The sequence below is a fragment of the Homalodisca vitripennis genome, chromosome 4 (assembly GCF_021130785.1).
Source record: "Homalodisca vitripennis isolate AUS2020 chromosome 4, UT_GWSS_2.1, whole genome shotgun sequence".
Classification (NCBI taxonomy): Eukaryota; Metazoa; Arthropoda; class Insecta; order Hemiptera; family Cicadellidae; genus Homalodisca; species Homalodisca vitripennis.
The window spans coordinates 108,142,338-108,167,156 of record NC_060210.1 but is presented as its reverse complement, the minus strand read 5'-3'; the positions used below and the strand labels follow the sequence as shown (position 1 = coordinate 108,167,156).

Below are 24,819 nucleotides of genomic sequence, written 5' to 3'. Positions count from 1 at the left end.
TCAACAGAGTTTGAAAATGTAATGGTTACTTATATCAACAGAAAAGGTGAAGAAAGAGATAAACCTCTCCCAATTGTAAAGTACAATGCGTTCGTGAAAGGCGTAGATAGGTCAGACGAAATGATGGTCTACTACCCGTCAGAGCAAAAAATATATTTGGTATAAGGAAATATTTGCACATTTCCTCCAAATGATCATGACAATTGCTCACCAGCTCCACAATATGTACACTCCTAATTTATAAGCCAGAAAATTGTTGATGTATGCATTTCGACTTCAAGTTTTGGAGCCATTCCTCCCCAAGAAAGAGGAACCAGTTTTACCATTTCCAAGATCTCGGAATACACATACAAAACTCGGGCTTTGTCCTGACAGCAATAGGTTGAAAATGAAAACATGCCGAGTGTGTACCTGAGAGGGTAAAAAGTCACAAACAAGATATGTTTGCTTGGCATGTGTGGGAGAACCAGGTTTATGTACTGAAAAATGCTTTGACATCTTCCACTGAAGACTGCAAACTGGTAACAGGGAACTGTAAATAATTTTTGTGTCTAATAAACGGGCTCTTACATTATCCTTTGTAATGAATATGTGTTATTTTTCATATTAAATTTATTCAAACAATATATCTCTGTGTTTTTTGTGTTGAGTAACCACGCAACAGCGTTGTGCCGCGCCACGCTATTATACGCTGTGTGCGGGACCACTGTCTGGACAGTTCCGTTGCTTGGAGACAGATCCAGCGAAAATCAAGGTCATCTGGGACATTTCTGGGTTCTTTTGGATATCACAATTGGTAAGTTATTACGATTTTTTATCTACTTAAAAAATATGCCTATACCAAAAATGCAGGCCACTATCCGGACAGTCCCAGCCATTACTTACTCGTAAGCACGTATACCATCTAATATGATTATTTAAAATCATAATGAACCAATATAAGCCCAAATGAATGAAAGAAGACGAGTTCAAATTTTGCGGCACATCGGGCACGTTATGAGGGCCTTTTGCCGCAGCGAACGTGTTAAGCAGGTCATCTCTTGTGAATAGAAATACAAGGAGTTGTATTATTACAAAGAAAAACAAAAGAGGAAGGTATGAAATAGAATAATATTAAATGTTAAAAATGACAATACTACATTTCATGTTGCTGCAATACCCCTCGTTTTGAGGTCGGCACTAAAATTCAGTGTAGGCATATTTTAAAATAAAAATTAAACAATAAAATACTATTATGTGTTAAACATTATTGTTTTCAGTAAAGAATGAAGAATTACTTCCGTATGAAAAAATTAAAAAAATTGTAAACCTTTTTACCAGTTTACTTCTCTTAAAGGAAGTGTGAAGTTAAGTGTCATTCACAAAGTGCAGCATTGTGAGCCAGATCTTCATTGCTGGAAAGATGTGGTAATTACCTCACTCCAGATCTGGGCTGTATGGAGGATGATCGAACACCTCCCATCCAAGAACTATCGGGTACAATTAGTTGTAGACAGTTTTTGCTAAGTTTTCCACAATGTTTGTTTTGTATCACCTGCTTTAATTTTGCAGTGTTTCACAATACCATTATGCATTGATTGTCAAGCCTCATTCAACGAAATCAACTAGTATTACACCCAAAATGTCCCAGAAAACAGTTGCTAACACCTTTATGACTGACAAGAGTTTATAGACATTTTCTTGGGTTTTAGAGAGAATGCATGTTTCCATTTCATAGACTGCCTTTTTGTCTCCCAATTAACATGCTTCAATCATGATTCATTCTAGTTACGGTACAATCGAGTATTTCATTACCATGTTTATCAGTCTTCAAAGAAAATCAGTGATGAAGCATACCTTTGTTTTTGTGGTCTGAGTTTTGGAACCCACCTGTCATATTTGTGCTAGCCAAGCTTCTACACTCAATTTCACAAACTAAACTATGAGAAATTTGGGGAAATGTTCTGAAAGTTCAATAATTTTTACGAATATTTTTATTGAATCAACAAGTCTTCAATCCAAACTATGTAAAACACATTGTGATCTTGGTCATGAACAATGACATCTGGTTTTAAAATCAATACACAATTTCCTCACTATACTTTCACTTATTATTCCATTCTTATAAAGGTCAAAAAGTTGGCAATAAATTTCAATCATTTTGTAGTTTTTTGCCCAAAATTCTCATTAATGAACACACTTCACAAGTTGCAGATTTTCAATTGCAGCTCATATTTAAACTAGTTATAATGAAAAAAAGTAGGAGAGATACAGAACTCCCGCTATCATAGCTTGAGGCGTATTGAGTGTAGGAATCATTTTTCCCCAGTATGGTAGTTCTAGCCCCACCCACTACAAATCTAGTCCCAACATCTGTTCCTTCTGGAAGCCCTCATAAAATGCTTGGTTAAGAAATATATCCACAAATTAAGAAGACTTGACACTATACTCAAAATAGACTAGTAGTTCTAATCAGTAATTCTTTAGCTTCAAGCTTACAAGTTACTGATTTATGCTATATTAGTATGGTGGTTGCCAGGGCCTCGGTTTTGAAAGGGGACCTCACTTGGATTTTTTTCTGTTTGAACCTCAAAATATTAACAATTCCACTAAGAATGTGTGTCAGATAAAAATCTTTTAAATTCACTGTCATGCATCTGCACTGTGCCAAACAGTGGAATGAATAGCATAACTAAACCTCTCATAGCAGTGGTATTTTTGAAGTGTACTGTTGTTATATGATTATTATTTAGAATAATGTAAGTTAATAGTATTCTTGTCTTAATGAAATGTCTATTCTAAATGTGTGATGAATTTAAACAACATTAAGTAATACAATAATTATAACTGTGTATGTATCAAATTTTAATTGTTCAAATATAGTGTATCGTGGTTTAATGTTGCACACTACATTTCTTATACAAACAATTAGCCATACTAACTTCGAGAGAGAGCATTCAGATTGCACAAAAAAGTTCTATCAATGAAAAATTGAACTATAAAAGAATTGTGAAAAGTAGCCTACTTTTAAGGAACTAAACTTGAGTGTACTCATCTGGTGCATATTGATAGTAAATGAACTTTGTTGTCATTTCAATTAAACATTGACACAGGACAGTCAGGTCCGGATTAAAACCTTTTTTCGCCCTAGGTCACACTTTAGAAGCGGGGAACACGGTCTGCGCAGCCTTCCTGGATCTCAGCAAGGCATTTGATTGCCTTGACCATCAGCTTATCTTAGAAAAACTTCGAACTTTTGGTATAGTTGGATCAGCACTCGCCTGGTTTGGATCCTACCTCTCTGACAGGCAGCAGCTAGTTGAGATCAAACATACTGTTAAGGGAACCACTAGTGTAGTGAGATCGGAGTTGTTGGGTGTATCTAGAGGAGTGCCCCAGGGGTCTGTGTTGGGCCCTGTCCTATTTGCACTTTTTTCAGCAGACCTCCCCAAATACATGGACACCTACAGCCACACCGTCATGTTTGCAGATGACTCGGTGCTCTTGACCAGCAACAGAGAACTGGAGCCTCTGGAGATCAGCAACTTTATCTCTATCAATAAAGCCATGGAATACTGCGCCAACAATGACCTGGTTTTCAATGAAAACAAAACTCAACAGGTATTCTTTGGCAAATTTAAAAATGACATCACCTGTCCTCCAGACATTCAGGTTACTGAGTCAACCAAACACCTCGGAATAATCCTGGATCAAGAACTATGTTGGGACGCCCACATCGACTACCTCTGCCAAAGGCTCAGCTCTTCCATCTTTGCCCTGAGAAGAATCAACAGTGTTGGAACAGTTGATGCAACACGGGCAGCATATCATGCACTTGTTGAATCCCAACTGAGGTACGGGATAATTTTCTGGGGAAATTGTTCAAAGGAAAACACCCAGTGAGTTTTTGTTCTTCAAAAGCGCGCTGTTAGAGTTCTTGGGGGCCTTCAGAGGGAAGATAGTTGCAGGGATGTCTTCAGAACTCTCCAAATCCTTCCATTAGCTGCCATTTACATCTGCAAGGTTGTTGCCTTTTCGACTACCCTCAACTTACCAAGAAATTCAAATGTGCATCAACACAACACCCGAAACCGTGATAATTTCAATCTCCCTGTACACCGAACCTCCAGATTTTCTAAGAAGCCGTCATATGCTGGATCCAGACTTTTTAACCTCCTTCCAGTGGACTTAAAATGCGGGAACCCGAGGACACTCAAGAGAAGACTTCAGAAGTGGATGCTTGAGGACCCTGTGTATAGCATTGAGGAGTTTGTGGCCTGCTGTGATAGAAGGCCAACAAGCTGAAGACATCAAACTCAAAAACTGTTTAAAGATGTGACTTGAGAATTTTAAAATAATGTATCTTGTGACACCATTTCTAAGCTCAAAGCTTATGTAATAAAGTTTCTCTCTCTCTCTCTCTCTCTCTCTCTCTCTCTCTCTCTCTCTCTCTCTTTTGAATTACGGCCCCTTTAAGCCAACCTCCACTGCAACCCCCCTCCCTTGCACATCACTCTGACCCCACACTAAAAATAAAACCTTATCTTCTACTTTGATATTCAAAACATGTATTGCTAATATTTTTTTCAATTGAGAGAAACAAATAATTAGTAGATAGTCTTTGATATTAGGTTATTATTAACCCTTACAGTATCAACATTTGGCCTCGAGACAGCCCAGGAAATGTTACTGTAGTTCATTACTACCGGCACTGAAAGCATTAAAATATATGCAGATAACGAAGTTTATAATAATTATACCATGCACAGTAAAACATATGTTATTAATCAAAGTAAATAATTTGTTACATGATACTTTGTGTTCCATACCAACAATATATAAAAAGAAAAGAGGTTGCCATTTGAGCATTTTTAATTAAGACAAAAGAATTGTTAGACAAAAATAAAGGAAAAGCTACATAAAAAGAACTGACAAAATATTTTATTTCACTGTTTATTATTAAGATCAGAGTTAGAAAACTATAAATAATAGTGTAATTTTGCACACGAGGGTCTTGACTTCGAGTTTAAATTACGCATAATGGGTAAAATCCAAAACATACGTATCATCCACTTAGTCTTTTTCACATAATGCCTGATGTTTTTCACATAGAATCTGCAGATGACAAATAAACCACTCCATCTTCAGGGGGTATATTTCAGCTTATATACGAATATACTACCTCTCGAAAGTTATTTGAGAATGATGACAGTGCACAAAAGTAATTTGTAATTATATTTAGTACTTTGTCTATTAGTTTTTCTTCAAAACCGTTTGATAAAATCTTACTTAAATATTTATTATTAGAATCCTTCTAGTATTTAGAATATTATTATATAAACACAGTTTTCTATACGTCTCACCTTGTTCCATGATATCATTCAGTTTTCTTATGAGGCCGGGAATGACATGACTGGACTGCTTGTCAAAGTTGTCGTGAGCTCCAAACACGTTACATGGTACAACTGATGTAAAGACCTTACCATGCTGCTCATAGTAGCCGTGGTTTGCTACATCGATCATACGTTTGGCATAACTATAGCCGAAGTTAGATGGATGTGGTGGTCCGTTATGCACCTTTAAAAAATAACATAAATGCTACTTTATGTATAACGGTCATAACTGATTTTCCAAAGCATGCCTAATTTATCATCATTAGCCTAATATAAACTATGTTTTTTAAGTTGGTTATAAAAGCTCTTCGACTTTATGTTCTTAAGTAGAACTGGAAATATGACTTATAAAATTGTTTATATTTATGAATAATATGATTAATTAATATTATTTTTCATAAGATTGGTGTACACATGGACTGATTTAACCAAAAAGTCATCCACTGAGCAAAGACTGAATTTTCTTTATCTTAGGTCTTGCTTGTGAGGTAGTTGTGACATTTACATTTTAAATGATAACACAACAGCAAAAGAGTCAATGGTCCAGGTGGAGATAGTGCCTGCAAGGAAGTTTTACAGGATTGAGCCGTGAATTAAGTTGTAATTGGTAAAACCACATAAACAGCAATAAAATTCTTCTTTGCCTCATTTACTTAATCTATTACCATTTTGACAATGTTTTAAATTAACTTATTAAAAAATAGCTACATCTAAAAGAAAATTTGATATATACTTGGTGCAGTTACTGTAACAAATTAAGATCGAAAACGCAAGTTAAATTTATAAAAATCTTGAGAAATATATACTACCATAGGTAGTTTACATAACCTATTTATGATGTAGTTGGGACTGATTAGGATAAAAACATACCATAGTCTCATCTATGGGGTAGCTAGTCTTGTCAGGAAAAATGCAGGTAGAGAGACAAGATATTACTTTGGTAACTCCCTCTTCAAAACAGGCTTGCAACACATTATCATTTATTTTCATATTGTTCCTCTGAAACAGTTTTTCTTTACAAAGTATATACATTGAGATTACATAAACAATTAACATAGTGTACAATTTCAGAGATATTTACCTGTGTCAATACATTTACATGCCCATTACATAAGAAATGTATGTTATTTATAATGCTCTGTGTGTTAATTTAAAATAAATTATGAGTGACCTGAAGCTGTGTATGTAATTACTGTTATGTTATTCAGCCTAGACTTAGATGTATATTTTGAATTGTCTTCATATACCTGTTTACAGATGTTATAAGCTAAGAAACTAATCATTTAGCTACCAGGATTATAATCAATGTGGTCTTGATTGTTTGGCAAGGCAGTATACAGAGCATGTTATATTGGGCAGAATGTGTGCTAGTCTAGTGGAATGATGTGTTGATTATGTATTAGTTGTTCACAATTGGTTTGGAATAATTCTGTTATGAATGACACAGCATATATTTAGTTTCTGAAAATTATTAGTGTTTATTTAACGCTAATTAAATGAATATGGCATAGAGAAGCTAATAATGAACTCATGTGCTTTTTAAAAAGGTTACTTAGGTATTGTCTGTTATTTTTAAAATAAAAGATATTTTTCATGTACACTATCAAGGTACATTATCTGAGATCGTTCAGAGCACTTTGAAGCAGCTACTACGCTCTTCTGTAGACTTATAAGATTTCCTCTAAGAAAAAAGTAACGCTATCTTAGTTTGTAAAGCTAGTACTACATGCCTATCAGTGTACATAATATGCTTTTTTACAGTATAAAATAATGGATTAATTTTCTCTGTGTTTTTAGAGAATTGAAGATGGATATAAGGATATCATAAATAATTGATTATGGTGTGCTCTAGAGACTGCTCAAAGATTTGATAAGAATCCTTTATTTAACTGTAGGTCTGTTAATCTCACAAAAAAGGCAAAACACAAGAAGTATACTGATTTCGAAATGAAGTGAAATCTGCGATTTAACTGGTTTCTACAATGTGTACTTTAATTTTGTTCTTCAAATACAAGCGCTTAAAACTTCAAACAATTTTATAGTGTAAATCTTTCAGATTTACCATTAAGATCATTTGACAAACATATATTCTCCTTTACTCTCTTTCTCATACCTGTGCAAAACAAATCTTCTCTAGATGTAATATTAATTACTTTTTCCTTATGTAGAGTGAGGCAGACCACTCATTCACAATTTATAGCGGCTCAACCAAGAAACCTACCATCTTTATGTAATGAAAACCCCCATATTTCAACCTCAAAGAATTCAGGAAATAATTTTTAACACCAATAATACCCAAAAATGGCACTTGGGGGGAGAGATGGTGGTAATTTTTTAAAGATTTTCTAATGTAAAGATAGGTCGAGCTATACCTCAGTTTAAAGGTCTTTCACTTATCATTTTGAAAAAAGTTTAAATTTACCTTGCTTACAGAGTGGTTCAAAATGTCAAAGTTGTATGGTTTCACAGTTTTTATTTTTTACTGTTACCTTGTTAACATTTTTTAGCAAATCCAAATTTTTATCCAAGATTACCAAAGAATATGTTACAGTAGTCACTTTTCAGCACCTTTCTAATTGTTTAAAAATAGTTCAAATTTAGAATATATTTAACTTATAAAACCTAAAAAACTCAACTTACCTTTATATTTTAAAATCTTCAAAAAGTGACTCCTTACCTCCAAAAGTATCATTTTGGAGTATTTTTAGGTGTTAAAAATTATTTCTGCAAATTGGGGTCAAAATTTATTTTTTTATGAGGTTTAAGTTAAAATGAGTCAGGTAGGTTTCTTGGTTCAGCTGCTGTACATTGCGGATAGGTGGTCTACCTTACCTGTATTTTTGTGCAACCGTTTTAATTTACATACAGACAGGGCCAGTAACAAGGGGAGAAAATGCACAGGGGCCCGGACTCACATAGAGCCCAACGAATATATATATTGTTTTTTTTTAAATTAAAAACATCCCAGTGCTTTAAATGTACATTCATTGTTAAAAATTAAAACGACAGATAAAGTTCAAATGCTTTACAGCTGCTCTTAGGTAAATCTAATCCTAGCCACAGGTTGCAACCTGAACGTCAAACAATACGATACTAAGCCTATGTTTTCTTCAAGCTCGCATTTCAGTGCTGTTCTTATATTCTTGTGTGATTGGTTTTGTATAATTCTGTGTACAACTTGTAAAAAGAATAATTTAACTCTGATGTTGTAAAAAATACAGGTAATTGAGCGAATTTAAAAAAAATTTGTTTTCAGAACATAGTTTTATGAAAATCTTTTCTGTCGACTACTAAGCCTAATAGTTTATTGGTCTGACTAACAACTGAATTGTATATTTACAATAAATATTTATCTTTAAGTGCACTGTCCATTTATACGAAACTATATGGTGTAGATAATGTGAATAAAAGTCCTTTATTTCTTTCTACTCAGGTGCAAATAAAAAAATTGCATTTTACTACAAAAATATCCAAAAGTTAATACAATTTAAAAAAATATTTTTGTTACAGAATCAGTTTTAACCCAGCATGGATCACTTCTGGCTGGTTTAAACCTTCTAGTTGAACCTACCACTGGGCACAGCAAAAACTGATGTGTCACCTAAATCTGGGCACCTAAATGCTCAGGAGCGGACACATCACTAACTGCAAATGTTGAGATTATACACTTGGAGTCTATCCATAAGACCAACTTAAAAGATAAATCTCTTCAACCCTTACAACTTCTGAATGCTCTAAGGAAGACTAAACTAGATAGTTTGTTCCCGAACATTACTATAGCAATCAGGTTGTTCTGCTGTATCCCTGTATCTGTACGTAAAGGAAAGAGACGTTTCAGTTTGATGAACAGGATAAAGAGTGCTGATTGATAAAAAATGAATCAAGAAAGGATAAACCATGTCAGTATTCTGGCAGTGGAATCTGATTTGGAGGTTGAAATATCATGATATCATTGATGACCCAGCAAGGAAAGGGGCTAGACGAGTTGTACTTTCGTGATGTGTGATGTTAAAATGCGTAACATGAGCCAAAATGAAGCATTAGGCTCACTACACTGAGCAAATGTTTCATTATTGATTTTTATACGAGGTTCAATTAAATATTTTTGTTTCATATAACCTATATTGTATTTGGTTATATAATATAAAATGCAATGTTACAATGAGTAACATGAGCCTAGGGTTTCATTACAGATTTTTTATATGAGGTTCAATTAAAATGTAATCGCTAAACCTCAAAACTGTTGTCATTTTCCATGAGTTTACTATACTAATATTTATTGACATATAAATGTACAAAAAATTAAAGATCATAGCTTTGGCATATTTTTTATGGAGGATAGTAAATCAGTTAAGTAACAACAAACTGAGTTAGGTACCGGTAACTGTTTAGTAAGTTTAGGTTTAAAATATTGCTTGCAATATTAACACATAGCCAATATGTGATTTTGTTGTGTTGAAGGGAAATGAATTGTCAAGGTAAGTAGGTTGGTTGCCTGAATCTAGGGGCCCGGACTTCTTAATTACACAGGGGGCCCGAGCATCCTGTAGCCGCGCCTGCATACAAATAATGTATAGTTACAAAATAGATATGTGATGCAAAGTATATGCAAGTGGTTAGGAAAAGTAAATAAAGAAAATTTGTCTATTGTCATATTTTACCAAAAAATAAACTATATAATAAAATGCTTTTTAAGAAAGGTTATTGTAGTAGCATTATGTGGAGTGCATGCCATCATTAGACACTGAGGCACTACGTAATCAAAGTGTTAAAACTATTTATTCCCAAATTACTGGCTATAATTTTTATCTTGCTTTGCTATTAAGCTCATTGTACTTAGTAGCCTATGGTCATCCATGTAAGGCAGAGTTTTTGAAGGTGTTTTACAGCTCTCCAGTGATGATGTAGTCTGGAAGAAGATTCAATGCTTGAATTGCAGTAACAATGGAGGATTTATTGCAGGCTGACAAGAGATTCAAAGCATATAGAACTGAAATCTGACATCTATACCTACCGGAATAGATCAAAGTGGATCGAAACAGCAACTACCTTCTGCAATGAGTGACGAAAGAAATAGTGAATATATTCTTGATCCTTAAATTTAATTCCACCATCAGGGTCAATTAATAACGGTTGATTCCATTATCTAAAGCCAGTTGGCGAAAATATGTTCTAGACGTACTTTAAGTGGCACGGACTGGATGGTGACTGCCTGTACTTCCTCACAGTGTGAGTTGGAGTATTGAGGTTACTCCCTTTCACACTACAGGAAATTGATGGTTTTTTCCATTTTCCTGTATATTTAATATTTTAGCCTACACTTGTATGTAACTAATTTAATAGCAAACATTTAGGTGTGTACAATAAGGCAATAGCATAAAATTTAACTAAGTATCTTCATAATTTTGTTTGGAATATTCTGAACCACCATCAGGGATTCTCAGTAATGCAGTTTGGTACGTTTTTCCCTCCACCAATATTTTAGTCGGGTTTCAAAAGGCCAAACATCTTGGATACAAGTGACTACTCAACTATGTTACAGTTTAGAATAGGCTGACAATAAAAATATTACTTTACTTTGGATTTACTGGGTAAAAAAGTATATTACTTACAAAAAAGTCAAGATTATGACTCATATTGATATACAACCCACCAACCATTGCAGCAAGATGAATCACATGTGTGGGTTTATACTTTGTAATCATATCCTTTGTTTGTTTATAATCTCTGAAAATAAAATAATTAATTACTGTGTGTAAATTTTTCAAATGAAAAGGCTATTAATTTTTTTGTATTAATCCTATTAATGTTATAAATGCAAAAGTTTGTGAAAACGTTTAGATGTTTGATACTCAATCACACACAATCTAGTTGACAGTTTGGTAAGTACATTACTTAGATATAAAAACGTAACATACACATATTTTTATTCCAAAACACCACCCATAAATGCTTGTAAAAATAATATAATGAAAATGTATTTACTTCAAAAATAGTCAAAATTTTGACAACGGATATGCAACGTGCAACACAGTTTTCAAGAATTTTCTATTTGCTTGAACAAAATATTAGCTATTATATTGTGATGCTAATAGTAATTAGAAGTATTATTATGTAACTTATTATAGATGGCAGCAGTAATGAGTGCAAACCAACCAGTGTATTCTGGATTTGATGTAATGAAAAAACTGTGATGTGTACATGTAAGGAATTAGAAATTGCTTTCCTTTGACATTGTGGGACAGTATAGTACAGTAGCTGAAGGAACAAAATCAAAGAGACTGGGCACTTAAACGATTCGATGACTCCTTCGCTCTGTGACTTTTATTTGGGGAAACATGTGAGCGTAGTGAAGCTGTGCCTATACCAAATGGAATCACAAATGCAATTTTTCATGACAAAAAAAATTATGGGGACAGCAAGTCCATTTTTCTCTGATGAGGTATATGATTCTGATAGGGTATAATTTATATAAAAATTGATATAATTCCCGGACTAAACCAAAGAAGTAGTTTAATATAGCGCACTGAGATTAGAAAACAAGAGTATACAATGTACTTTATAAGGTTTATTAATTATAACTTCGGGATACCATCTGAACTACTGTATTGGATTTACAAATATTCATACCTTTAAGAACAAATATCGAGGGTACAAAGACAGTAAGCTCTCACATTAGGCATAAATTTCCTTTTTGATAATTAAACTAATCATAAATATTAGTAAGTCAAGACAGTCCAAAGAATCCTTGTCTATGTGTGTCCACACATTATCTTGAGAATCGACAGAGGTGAGATTTAGCACCAATGTTGGTCTATTGAAGGGTAAGGCACATCCGAATGTTAAGAGTTTTCACCCAATTCCTTATACCAGAAGTAGATTACTAGTGCCAGAAATAGATGTGATCACTACTGAAGCCTAGGTGTGTATTTTTTGTGTACAGCCACTCAGACCTAAATTATACTTTACATAAAAATACCATAGAATTTGTTTGACAAGTAAAAGTAATTACCACTGTTTTGTAAAAACTTAATGACATTGCAGCCCACCTTACAGCAGAATAAGTGGTTGATTGCAGAATTAAATGGCATGTCACTACCAATCGGTAGAGAGAACTTAATATCAGCTGCATAACAGCTCCATGTCCAAGTCAGAACAAATACTACGGTATGTTATTAATATACAATAAAAAAGGAGGCCACAAATGGTGTATTGAAGCACTCCTGAGCTGGCAACAAAACTCTCAGAATAAGCTGTATCAAACTGTATTTTACTCTATAAAGGTAGAATTTGATACAGTGAATAAGATTAGGTGAAAATCAAAATGCAGAAAGTTCTTAAAAAGAAATTATGAGAGAACTTATCAAATAACAATTGGAAGTCAAGATAAATGGTATCAACTTTTATCACTCACAGGACTATACTACAAATGACAATTTTATGGCAGTTGAAGAACTTCTCATGAAGCAAAGTGAATAAGAAGACATAAGGTAGTAAACTCTCTGATAAACAAACCTGCATACAGCCTTATTCTAAAGTAAAATATTCTTTATTCACAAAGACATCCACTTCTCTGTTGTCAGAATACTATTTCAATACTATCATGTTGCAATCCATATTGCAAGGTCATATCTTAGATGATCCTCAAAGTAAAAAGTTCTTGCTGCAGGTGTTCATTTAGGCCTATATGTTCTTTATTCTTCTGAAGACATAAATGCCTGATGCAAGTCTTTTATACAACACTCCATTTAAAGTTCATGTTAAGTGTGATACCAAGGTATTTTGTGCTTGCTTGTAGTTTATTTACAGTGTAAGAACAAACAATGAACTCTATTCCCAGATGCAAAGTTAAAAATAGTGTGGTCCTTTCTTACACTTTATCTTAATTTAAATACAACTCCACAATTCAAGCATTGCTGATTACGGCTGTAAGGTAAAAGAAACTTCTCAGATGTCAAAATACCACTGTTCTTACATGCCTTGTTAATATAACAATTTAATTGTAAACATATTAATTTAATAAAAGCACTAAATTTAGTGGCAATTACACAATTTTATTTATTTTAACAGACAATAAACATTTTTCTTCCACTGTATCTGTATGTAATAGACACACATACAGTATAAAAGTAACTAATAATGTAAAAATCCTAACACTGAGAAAATAATCACAGTATCTTACATCATCACTTATCTATCCAGGTCACCTATGATCTGACACACGTATAATACTGATTGTGACAAAAATTTTTCTGTGAAATCTTAATGAAGGTATAATTTTTAATTATGTTTATTGAAAAGTAACACATCACGAAAAATTACCTTAAGTCTGCTTCCTTTGACCCGACAAATATCCAAGTTTCATCCGGTCTATTTTCTTCATGACTTACAATGTGCTGAATAGCTTTCCCAACGAGACCAGTGCCACCAGTTACAAGAACAAGTTTTTTTCCATCACCTGACATCATCTGAAAAAAAAAATGAAACTGTATTATGGCCCACTTTATCCTAAAAGCTTACAACCCATCTTTCGTAACTGATGAATAAGTAAAAGAAACCCCCTTCTTGAATACTGTTGATAACACGGTAGAGTTGAAATTAATGACTTCTAAGGTTATAGAATTCAGTTTGGAAAGAAAGTTTGCTGTGTTTGTTATTTTTGTTTGTGGAAGTAATTTTACAAAAAAGTAAATAAAGAATCATCAAATCTTTTATTTCAAATTTAGATATGAGAAGAAAAGACATGCTGAAGATGAATATGCAAGTACTTTTTAAATTCCCTACAAAATGATGCAGATGAAGTAATACATGTATTAATTTATTCTTAACTAGCTGTTTCCCGCGGCTTCGCACGCTTTTCGTAAGCTTTGCCCGTGTATGTGCACTTCTGGTTCAAATGAATTATATTTCCAACGACGATGTAGAGTTTGTATTGTTGCCACGATCAAGAAAATCTGTCAAAAGTGTATGTTTATAGCCATTGTCTATGTACATGTACTTTATTATAAAGTGGTCCAACACTAAAGCTTTAAGTTCAAGCAGAAATGTATTTTGAAGACAAATATACATCAAAGCTTAGCGCCTTCAAATAGTTTTTCGCTATTTAATATACTTAACTGTCTCATAATCGCAGTTTATAGTGTACAGGCACTTTAAAAATTTGTAACTTTTGCAGTGCCGCCTGGTGGCGAGATACATCTATAGGCATAGCATATAAACCTTCTCCGTCGAAAAATAAATATACATACAAATTTTCATAATGATCGGTCAAATAGTTTACGATTCTATAAAGGACATACATACAAACAGCGAAACAGCCATCTCTCTAAAAGTATGCCTATGTTACTTCCAGGAACGTGTAGAATCACTGTACAAAATATCACGATGTTTCGTGCATTGGTTCCAGAGTTATAACGGAACATACAAACAAACATTCGCATTTATATATATAGATAAACATATGGAAATCCTTAGCAGAAAACAAAATCAAGTAAGGTTTACAATGTAAATTATACTGTTATAACTATTAGAAGATATTGCCATTTTCTTTGAATTTGAGCTTGGATGACTATTCATTAAGAACAGTCAAAATAATCAATAAAATATACTTTTTTTGGCCATGAAATTTTGGTGCATTAAAACATAAAACAGCACTGAGATTTAACTAGTAGACCAAATGCTCAAAATGAAGCAAATGAATTTAATTTTAAATTGTACATATTTTCTTAAAATTTGAAAATACAGAACTGTAATTGTATAATCTTTTCTCTTCATCAAACAAATAAGTTACTTTCAATCAATAAATAAAGGTATTTCAAGTAACGAAAGTACTTGTCTTAGTTCAAATCATACACACAAGAAAATTTATTATTAAGCTGAATATCTTGATCATTGTAAACCTGTTTTCATTAACCAAGGAATACTTACAATAGTTAATTTATATTTGTTTGACTTATCTGTTTACATTTTAAATAATAAGGACTTAATAAACCATACACAAACACATAATTATAACACACGAAACAAAAATAATATTTTAATTGAATATTGTCGATTGAGCAAATCTTTGAATAGTCATGTTATAATTGGCTTGAAGGTGTATAACAAATTGAAACATTTGATAGAAAAATACCCTCTTAAAATTTATAAAAATAAACTTTATGAATGGCTGTTAAAAAACCCTTTATATAATATTGATGAGTTTTTTTCTATTAACAAAATAGACTTTTAATGATTGTTTTAAGATAAACTCATGATATAACTAGTATAATTTTCAACTAGACAATTAATGTCTTATATTGTTATATATATATATATATATATATATATATATATATATATATAATATTTATGTATGAGACAATGCTATCTAGTCTGTAGCTGAATTAGACTTTGTCAATGCATGTAACATGTTTTATGACAAATAAACAAATTTATTATTATTATTGGCTGACACATTAGTAACTAAAATTAACAGGTATTTGATTAAATTAATTTGAACAGAAAATCAAAGATTGGAAAATAAAGCAATAATATACGAGTACAGATTACAATCAATAAAACTTAACCATAAACAACATTTTTGGTAGTTTAATAACCAGTTTCAGATTCCCCTTTTCGTTTTATAAATAATTATAACAAATAAAGTTTTGGCTTCGCTCAAAATGTCATAAAGTTAGCAATGTATACAAAAATGAATTTCAAGACATATACACAGCAACATTAGAAAGCGATGCTTAACTCTTGCATATTGTTAATAGTCACTCTGCATTTAAGTGAAAATCTAACTTCTATAAAAACTCTGTTTGGGGTTTAAGTGGTTTGCCCATTTTATCTAACACCAATGTTTCAACCCATTCATGTTATCTTTCTTTCTTCGAGACACTAGACGGTACATAAATTCATCGCCATTAACACACTTTTTCTCAAAGTAACTAGTAAAAATATCTAGCGGCCTATTGAAACCATATTAAGGTATAGAATAGTTTGGAAGAGATGCTGCTCATTGCCAAGATGTTTTAGTTTTTAGAGAATCTATGATGTAGGGATTTAAGTTTCAGAAAATGGAGTAAGGAAAAAGGAGGGTGCCAAAGATTTGGTTAGTCCAGTATGAAAATGCTGACTATTGTCCTCAGAATTGGATTGCAGAGCTACGTTTACAAAGAAATTGTAGAACATACTTGCAACTGATTTTGGATCTTTTATTAATGAACCATCCTCGTTTTAATGCCATCAACTGCATTTATAGAACACTTATTAGTATTTCTATGGCCATTTATAATATCCCAAGCTGTCTATGTTTAGTGAACATGCTTGTGACCATGTCCCGCATTTCCTGTTTGAAATTTAAAGACTTTGACGTATCTTTGACTTTATTCTCTGGAAATGCTTGATGAAAAACAAACTGCAGAGGAAGAAAGCCTGCATTTTCTCATCCATTGATTCAAGTTAAAGACATTGGACCACGATGGACGCTGCAGCAGGTTTTAGAAGATCCGCACGCTATTGTTACAAAAAGATCTGTAAGAATACAAAGATGTTGTCCTGGATTGCTCTCCCTGCCAACAACCGAAACTTGGACATGGTCATCAGACAATGCAGTTATCAGGACATTACAGGGGAAGGCACTATCGGACAAATCTGTATAAATGAGATCTATCAAAGATTTAGAATTTTTCATTTCTCTTGTGAAGGATAAGACTTTATTTACTAAACCATGGGACATCATTATATCAGTAACATAACAAGTTTTGATACAACTATGAAACAAGTCAACGTTGAAGTCACCAACAACCTCAGTTCTGAAATTTGGATTAATGATTCTTTCAAGACATGCAGACTACCCAGCAGGGATCACTTCTGGCTGGTTTATACCTTCCAGTTAACCACCACCACTGGGCACAGCAAAAACCGATGTGTCACTTAAATCTGGGCAACCTTATGGATGGACATCACTAACCACAAATGTCGAGATTCTGGGGTTCATGGGCAATTCAATAGGTCTAGTCTACTGTGGGAGATGACTGTTGGAATTGGTGGCCTGTCACTCCGGAAGCAGCACAAAGGTTGTTACAGGACTAAGTGCAATTATAAGCTTATTGTTCTAAGAGAAAAAAAAGACATGCACACAAGTGATCATAAACCAAATGATGTTCCTCAAAAGAAGAAAAGGGCTTTGTTTTATAAACAACAACTAAGAGTAAATGCAAACCATTATACTCAATTTTGGTAGCTGCAAGCTCACAACAGCCTTCCAAGCAAAAGTTGTCTATGTGGATCACTTCATAATGGACAGAAGACTTCACAAGAATGTAACACTCCTCCCTTTTGCATAAATTTACGACAAAAAGAGGTTACATTTTAATAACCATTCAAATGGGAAGCATCAATTTCATAATCTCTCAAATAATGGTCTGATATACAAAAAAAATTGGGGTTTTCACATTGTAAGAAGACCTCCAATGTATCAAGTTTACTTGCCATCCCTTACAAATTTTGGTGGATCATTTTTAAACCTAGAACTCTGTCGATGACGAATATCCAAATGTCGGGCTACTTTGTTGCCTTCGCCTGGAATACATTTTCCCGATCCTGGATTGAATTTTTTTTAATGTTATTACTTTTTAACATATGAAAAAAGCTGAACTATACTCCAATTTGAAATATCTATAGTATGATTTGGTTTCAGTAGTTTTAGATAATTATGAATATAGAGGATTCGATACTCATGACTAATGATGATTCAATTATCATGGTGGCCGCTTATTATACTGCAGCCATTAATTACAACTTGTAGAATTAACAATTTGATTAAATAATGCAATATCTGATATTTAGTAACTTGAAACCTAATTTTACCTTTGTAGCTAACGTGTTATCTATTAGCACTACTACATATATCTATAGTATAGCCTACAATGTTAACAAGGGTAGACTTTAATTAGCAGCCTACACTTGTTATTCAGTTGTTTTTATCAAATGTATCGATTGTTTCTATTAAATTATTAATTTGATATTACAATTTATTAAACTTAAAATATGACAACGTAATGATAAATTATAATGTCTAACGTTAATAATAAACGAGTAATATCTATTGTTTGAAGATTTTGAAATGGCAATGAATATGAGATTAAAAGTTCTTGGTGAGTGATTATATAGGTTGAGGAGTAGAATATCGGTAGACTATCTTTGTAACTTAATTGTTGGTACAGCAGAGAAGTGCATTTGTCAGGTAAGAGTCCTTTCCTCCATTTCACAAAAACGGTTTCTCACAGCTATCCGGACAAGCTGTAAGTATTGTAAAATATCTCTAACATGTTGTCAAGTTACAGTTTATTTTGTTATTTTTAATGCTGTTATTTTTTTGTTGTAATGTGTTATTCATGTTGTTAATGTATAATAGTTCTTGTATGATTATTATATAATGTCAAAGTTTGGTAATATAGAGAATCGTACGATAACTATGATCTAATAAAGAGTATAAGGCCGATTATTATGTAAGTAGCAAATGAGGAGGGTAGAACACTTAACATTTTAAAAACCAATCAATGGAAAATAAATATACCAGCAAAGTCAGTTCAACTCAGAGGGACAAGAGGAAGATGATCTTGAGACATCTCTGGCATTGGGCAGCAGAGGTGGGCAGTCTTCTTTTGGCTGAAAACTTGGAGCTGAAAAAGGATGCTGAGGACCTAAAGCACCCGAAACTCAGCGCTGGAGGCTAAACTTGCTGAAACTGGAGGCAACACTGGAAGATCGAACTGAAGCCGAGGAAAAAATACCTACAAAAATTGAAGAATCGGGAAGAAAACTACAAGAAGCTATAGCCCAGATCGCAAAGGAAAAACAAAATAGACAAGAACTACAGAACTTTTACGAGGATCATGACACAAGACAGACTCTCATTTTTGATGAACAAGCAAATAAAATATTAGAACTAGAACAAATAATCCTTAATCTCAAAAGAGAAAAATCTGGACAAAGGAGATTTGCTGGACAAAAACCAACAAGACTCAAAGAAATTCAAAAATGTAGAAACGCAAAACCATACAACCAGCCACAGCCTACACAACAGCACCGTCAAGTCCAACACCAGTGAAGCAATTACAATGTAATAATAAACAAACCGAAATTAAACCAAGATGACAAAACGGGCCTAACCTCAGACACCTAAACTCACTAGCGCTTCAGAAACACAAACAGATTACTCAGAATTTTATGTTCCCAACTACTCTGCCTCTCTATTAATTGAGCTGACTCAACTGAAGATTCGACAAGACCAAACTAGAATGCTCTGTGGTAACTTTGCAAGAAAAACTGCTTAAGCAAGGTGAACAAACAAACCCTGCAACACCACCAGCACTCACACAAAGTACACCCACTGCAAAGAGTCTTCCTTGTTCTAAAAACCATAACATAAGTAAGAGCAAAAAACAAACTGGGAAGGAGAGGAACCATTTCAGTGTATCTCTCCAAGTAGCCAAAAACAAAGCTCGGCATGAAGAACCTGCCAATGTAGAAACAGGCTTGAGAAGGACTACTGTAAATGAAGGATTAATTGAAGGGATCAGAAGAGAGAAAAAACCACCACTGAGTGCTAAAATCCTCCCAAGTGGAGAAACCCTTGAGGAGTTTGTAACTAGAGAACTTGAAGCCCTCAAGGGATGCTCAGAAAATGACCATTTTCAAACCCAGCAACGCCAAAATAAACCCATCAGTAAAAACTTTTTCTAACCAAAGTCAACCCCCACAAATATACATCAATATGGAAGTCGCCTCAAAAAATGAAAACGCTTTTTTAGAAAACTGCCAACCAAAACAGGAAAGACACAAAAACATACAAAACCACAGGATTTTCATCAACTCCACTCTGAAAAAAAGGACTCAGCCTCAGAAATCTCAATTTTCCACCAGAATATAAGGGGACTGTCCTAAAAAAGTTGAGAGGTTAAATCACTTTCTGAACCAGTTTGCTGCCCAACAGTACTGATATTAACTGAACATGGGCTAAATCAAGATAATCTACGCTCAATATCAATTCATGGATATAAAACTAATTACAGCTTTCAGCAGAGGCAATCATAAACTTGGAGGAGTTGCGATATATCTGGAGGAAACATCAGGCATTGAGGGAGAAGCAGCGGATATTGCCAACTACTGCATAGAATTAGTGTGTGAAGCAGCCTTGATAAAGATCCAAAATTTAACAAACCAATCACTACATATATTGGGAGTTTATAGACCTCCAGGAGGACAAAGTAAACAAGCAATCGAGATGATAGCTAGTATCCTGGAAAATATTCGAGCAGAGACAAATCCAATACTTTTAATGGGTGACGTTAATTTTGACAGACTAACTGACAATCCAGAAAACCAACATTTTGAAGAAGAGCTGCTAAGTCATGGAATAATACGCCTCCCTCTCCCAGAAACACGCATAACTAACACTTGCAAATCATCTATAGACTGCATATGCACTAACATGCCCAATTCAACTGTCAAATTCAATATTTTTCAAACAGGCTTATCAGATCACACAGGCCAACAATGTCTTTTTACACCTAGAAAGTAAAATCCCACAAACATCAGTGAGTGAACACAGAAGAAATTTCAGTAAACAAAATCTTCAAAATCTTAAAACGGAGCTTATGAAAGTAGACTGGAGCTGTGTGTATAATGAGCCTGATGCTGAAGAAATGTACAATGCCTTTTACAGGAATGTAAGGCTGAAACTGGACTTTAACTTGCCCAAATAAGAAATCAAGAACCCAAAAAAAAGATCTAAGCAAAATGGCAAGTAACGATGAAAGAAGCCAGGAGATTGAAAGAAATTTTTCTCAGGGCCTTTCGGAAATATGAAAGTAACTGGCAATGCTGGCAGATAAGGCTGAAATGATCACTAAGAAAAAAGACTACACGACCTCAAGCTTAGAAACCTTAAACGTACTGCAGCAACAGAATACATAAATAAATCCGACAATAAATCAAAAGCACTGTGGACCATAATAAACTCAGAGAAGCAGGCTAAAAATCCAAGTGTAACACCTCTTCAAATGGAAATAAATGGTACATTTGAAAACAATCCCTCGTTGATTGCTGAACAACCTAAATAAATTTTTTTGCAGAAGTAGCAGAAAATACACTGATAAAAAAACAGAAATGATCTGCATTATGTCCCGCCAGTCAATTCAAAACCCTCCCATTGGGCAATACATCGAAGTGTTCAACTTTGCTCCAACTAATGAAAAAGAAGTTTTAGAAATAATTAGCTCTCTCAAATCAAAATTATCATGTGTTTGGATGAGGTACCATCCAGGGCTGTCAAGCATTGTGCTGAACAACTCGCTGCCCCCCTTGCTGCTGTGATAAATAATCATTTGAACAAGGACACTTCCCATCATTACTAAAATTATCGAAGATTTACCCAAAACACACAAGACTGGAACAACTACAAAATTAGAGAACTATCGGCCAATTTCATTGATATCCACATTTTCAAAAATAATAGAAAAAATTGCAATCAAAAGGATGACTGAACATCTGCAAAACCAAGAGCTGCTAACAAAACATCAGCACGGCTTCTTAAAAGGAAGATCAACACTAAGTGCATTAGTCAGCCTAGTTGAATTTGTCACAGATCAGCTGGAGGACAACAAACTTGTAGCAGCATGTGTTATGGTTGACTAAAGCAAAGCTTTCGGACTGCTTGGGACACGACCTCATTCTAACTAAACTGGCAACTCTAGGTGTCAGGGGGGGTCGGGGAACTGGATAGCGAGTTACCTAGAAGGACGCCAACAGCTTGTAGAATTACAAACATCAACAAATGGTAAGAAGACAACCTTCAAATCCACCTTTCAACCCTCAAATAGAGAGTACCACAAGGCTCAGTTTTGGGCCCTTTTCTGTTTTGTCCTTTTTTACCAATGATTTTCCAAATTCCATAAATTAATAACTCTGTAATGTATGCCGATGACACTACTCTCCTTCTAACCACAAATACTGCTGAAGAGCTCCACTCTGACATAATATCATCAACGCAAGAAACACTTCACTACTGTCTCCAAAACGACCTGGTAATAAATCCAAAAAAGACAACCTGCATAAACTTTAGTAGGCGACTGGACGAGATACCAAAAAATTCCTGATCTCTTGGTAGAAAAAGAAGCCAAATTACTGGGAGTTACCATAGACTCTGATCTTTCCTGGACTACTCATGTCAATAATTTGAGCAAGAAGCTGGCATCAGGAGTTTTTGTTTGTGAGAAGAATGAAGTGGATTGGAGGACTCGATATAGCGAAAGCAGCCTACTACGCCTTGATTGAATCCCACATTAGGTATGGTTTTGATAGTGTGGGGTGGCACAACCAAACAAAACCTAAATAGAATCCTAGTCCTACAAAAGAAAGCAATAAGAACACTTGCTGATCTAAAACCAACAGAGAGTTGTAGAGAATCTTTCAAAGCACTAGGAATTCTAAACAGTGATAAGTCTCTATATCCACACTGTTGTTACCCACACACACCAGCAGGACTACGAGTCGAGGGGAGAATATCCACCCACTACAACACGAGACGAGCAAAAGACTACATACTTCCACTACACCACACTACACAGTACAGCAAGAAGCCGTCGTACATCGGACGTAAACTGTATAATGCACTACCAGAATCACTGAAGAACCTGAACACCCAACAACTGAAGAGACAACTACAGGACTGGCTGGTGGAAACGACCGCTATACACATTGGAGGAATTCTTCACCATGACACAAAACCTACTAATTTGTAAAGCAAGAAGCATGAAGACAATTCTGTATTTTGACGCCATTACATTTTCTTGATGAAATTGTAAATAAAGCATTTTGATTGATTGATTGATTGATTGAATTTATTCTTAACTAGCTGTTTCCCGCGGCTTCGCACGCTTTTCGTAAGCTTTGCCCGTGTATGTGCACTTCTGGTTCAAATGAATTATATTTCCAACGACGATGTAGAGTTTGTATTGTTGCCACGATCAAGAAAATCTGTCAAAAGTGTATGTTTATAGCCATTGTCTATTTTACATGCATTTATTGGAAATAATTTACAAAAATGTTCATCAAAAACTACCAAAGCCTTACTTTAAAGACTATTTGTAAGATAAATGTGTTTTCAATTGGTAATACTGCAGTCACTTGGTTGGTCACACAGCTGTCAAAGGAGGGTATATCAAAACTTATTCTCAAACAATGAACTTTGAGTATGATATATTGTTTGTTATGGTATATTCATAATGATTCTTGTACACCTTTGTGTGTTTATTAGCTCATATTATCTTATTAAAAGCAATAGTTTTCACTCAAATTAATTGCTTTTATTCTTATCCATTGAGTAGGTAACATAAAAGTATTAATTCACAAAGAATTTACTAATGATAACAGATGGATATTTGCTAATATTATCGTCAAGTAAGAACCAGAGGCAGATACATCAGCTATGACTTTTTAAATGGTAAAAATATTAGTTGGTGCAAAACTTAAGACTATTACACAATAAGTTTTATAGTTAAAAAAAACCACGTTTTTTTCCACAAAATGTTGGTCCCCATTCCAAAAACATATTTTGCTCAATCTTCACCCAAGTACGAAGGATACATACATATAGTTATATGTACTAATAAATCATAAATAATAAATAACTAAAAATAGAATAATAGCAATTGTGGGATTTGAATTTTGAACAAGTAACAAACTTTGGTGTGTGCTGCGAGTGTGCTTGTGGTATACACACAGGTTCTCATTGTCTGGCATGTCTAGGCTTTCAGTTGTCTAAATTTGGAATAAAGAGTTGTAATGTGTAAATTTTTAAGGTGAGATTTTCTTTACAAAAATCAGCCTATTTGTAATCACACCTCACACGGTAGCACTTACCCAAATATTTCTACATAACTTCATTGAAAATGATCTCTAGAGCCCAAATCCACCCCGTTCAAAAATTGTACGTGGTACAATCACTAACTACTTTGTCACCATTTCGTTTCAATACATGGCTGCCTTTAAACTTTTGTTTACTAAAACCATTAGGTACTTAAGTAAGTTGACTATCCTCTGTTTTGTTGTTATTCTTTGTTTGTATGTTTGTTTTTTAAATCCACAAGTAAGTTTTGTTTTAATTACTTTTTGTGTGTTCGTTTTGTAAGATATGTTGTGAGAAATATAATATTTAGTTGTTATATATAACTATTATTTAAGTAAATTTTATTGTTTAAATTTAGGAAATGATTCGTTTTTTGTCATTGGTTTTTTAAACTCACAGGGAATGTTTGTTTAATTATTATAATTTCTTATTATTTATTAAATGTTGTAAATGAAATATCTTTATTTTAGAAAGTATCAAATAATATACAAAATGGTGTCGTAATTAGTAAAAATATTTACCGTCATAATAAACATTAACCGTCAT

At 33.8% G+C, this 24,819-nt stretch overlaps 1 protein-coding gene across 3 annotated transcripts in view; it reads right to left on the bottom strand.

Annotated features, from left to right (window-relative positions):
- Nucleotides 1-24,819, bottom strand: part of LOC124359936 (GDP-L-fucose synthase) — a 163,119-nt gene that overhangs the window by 11,025 nt on the left and 127,275 nt on the right. For all 3 annotated transcript variants that reach the window (XM_046813103.1, XM_046813105.1, XM_046813104.1), the window contains 4 exons: nt 13,695-13,840; nt 10,985-11,099; nt 6,243-6,371; nt 5,343-5,556 (listed from right to left, as the gene is read on the bottom strand). In XM_046813103.1, coding sequence (XP_046669059.1) covers nt 5,343-5,556; nt 6,243-6,371; nt 10,985-11,099; nt 13,695-13,840 — 604 coding nt within the window. The remainder of the gene's footprint in view (nt 1-5,342; nt 5,557-6,242; nt 6,372-10,984; nt 11,100-13,694; nt 13,841-24,819) is intronic.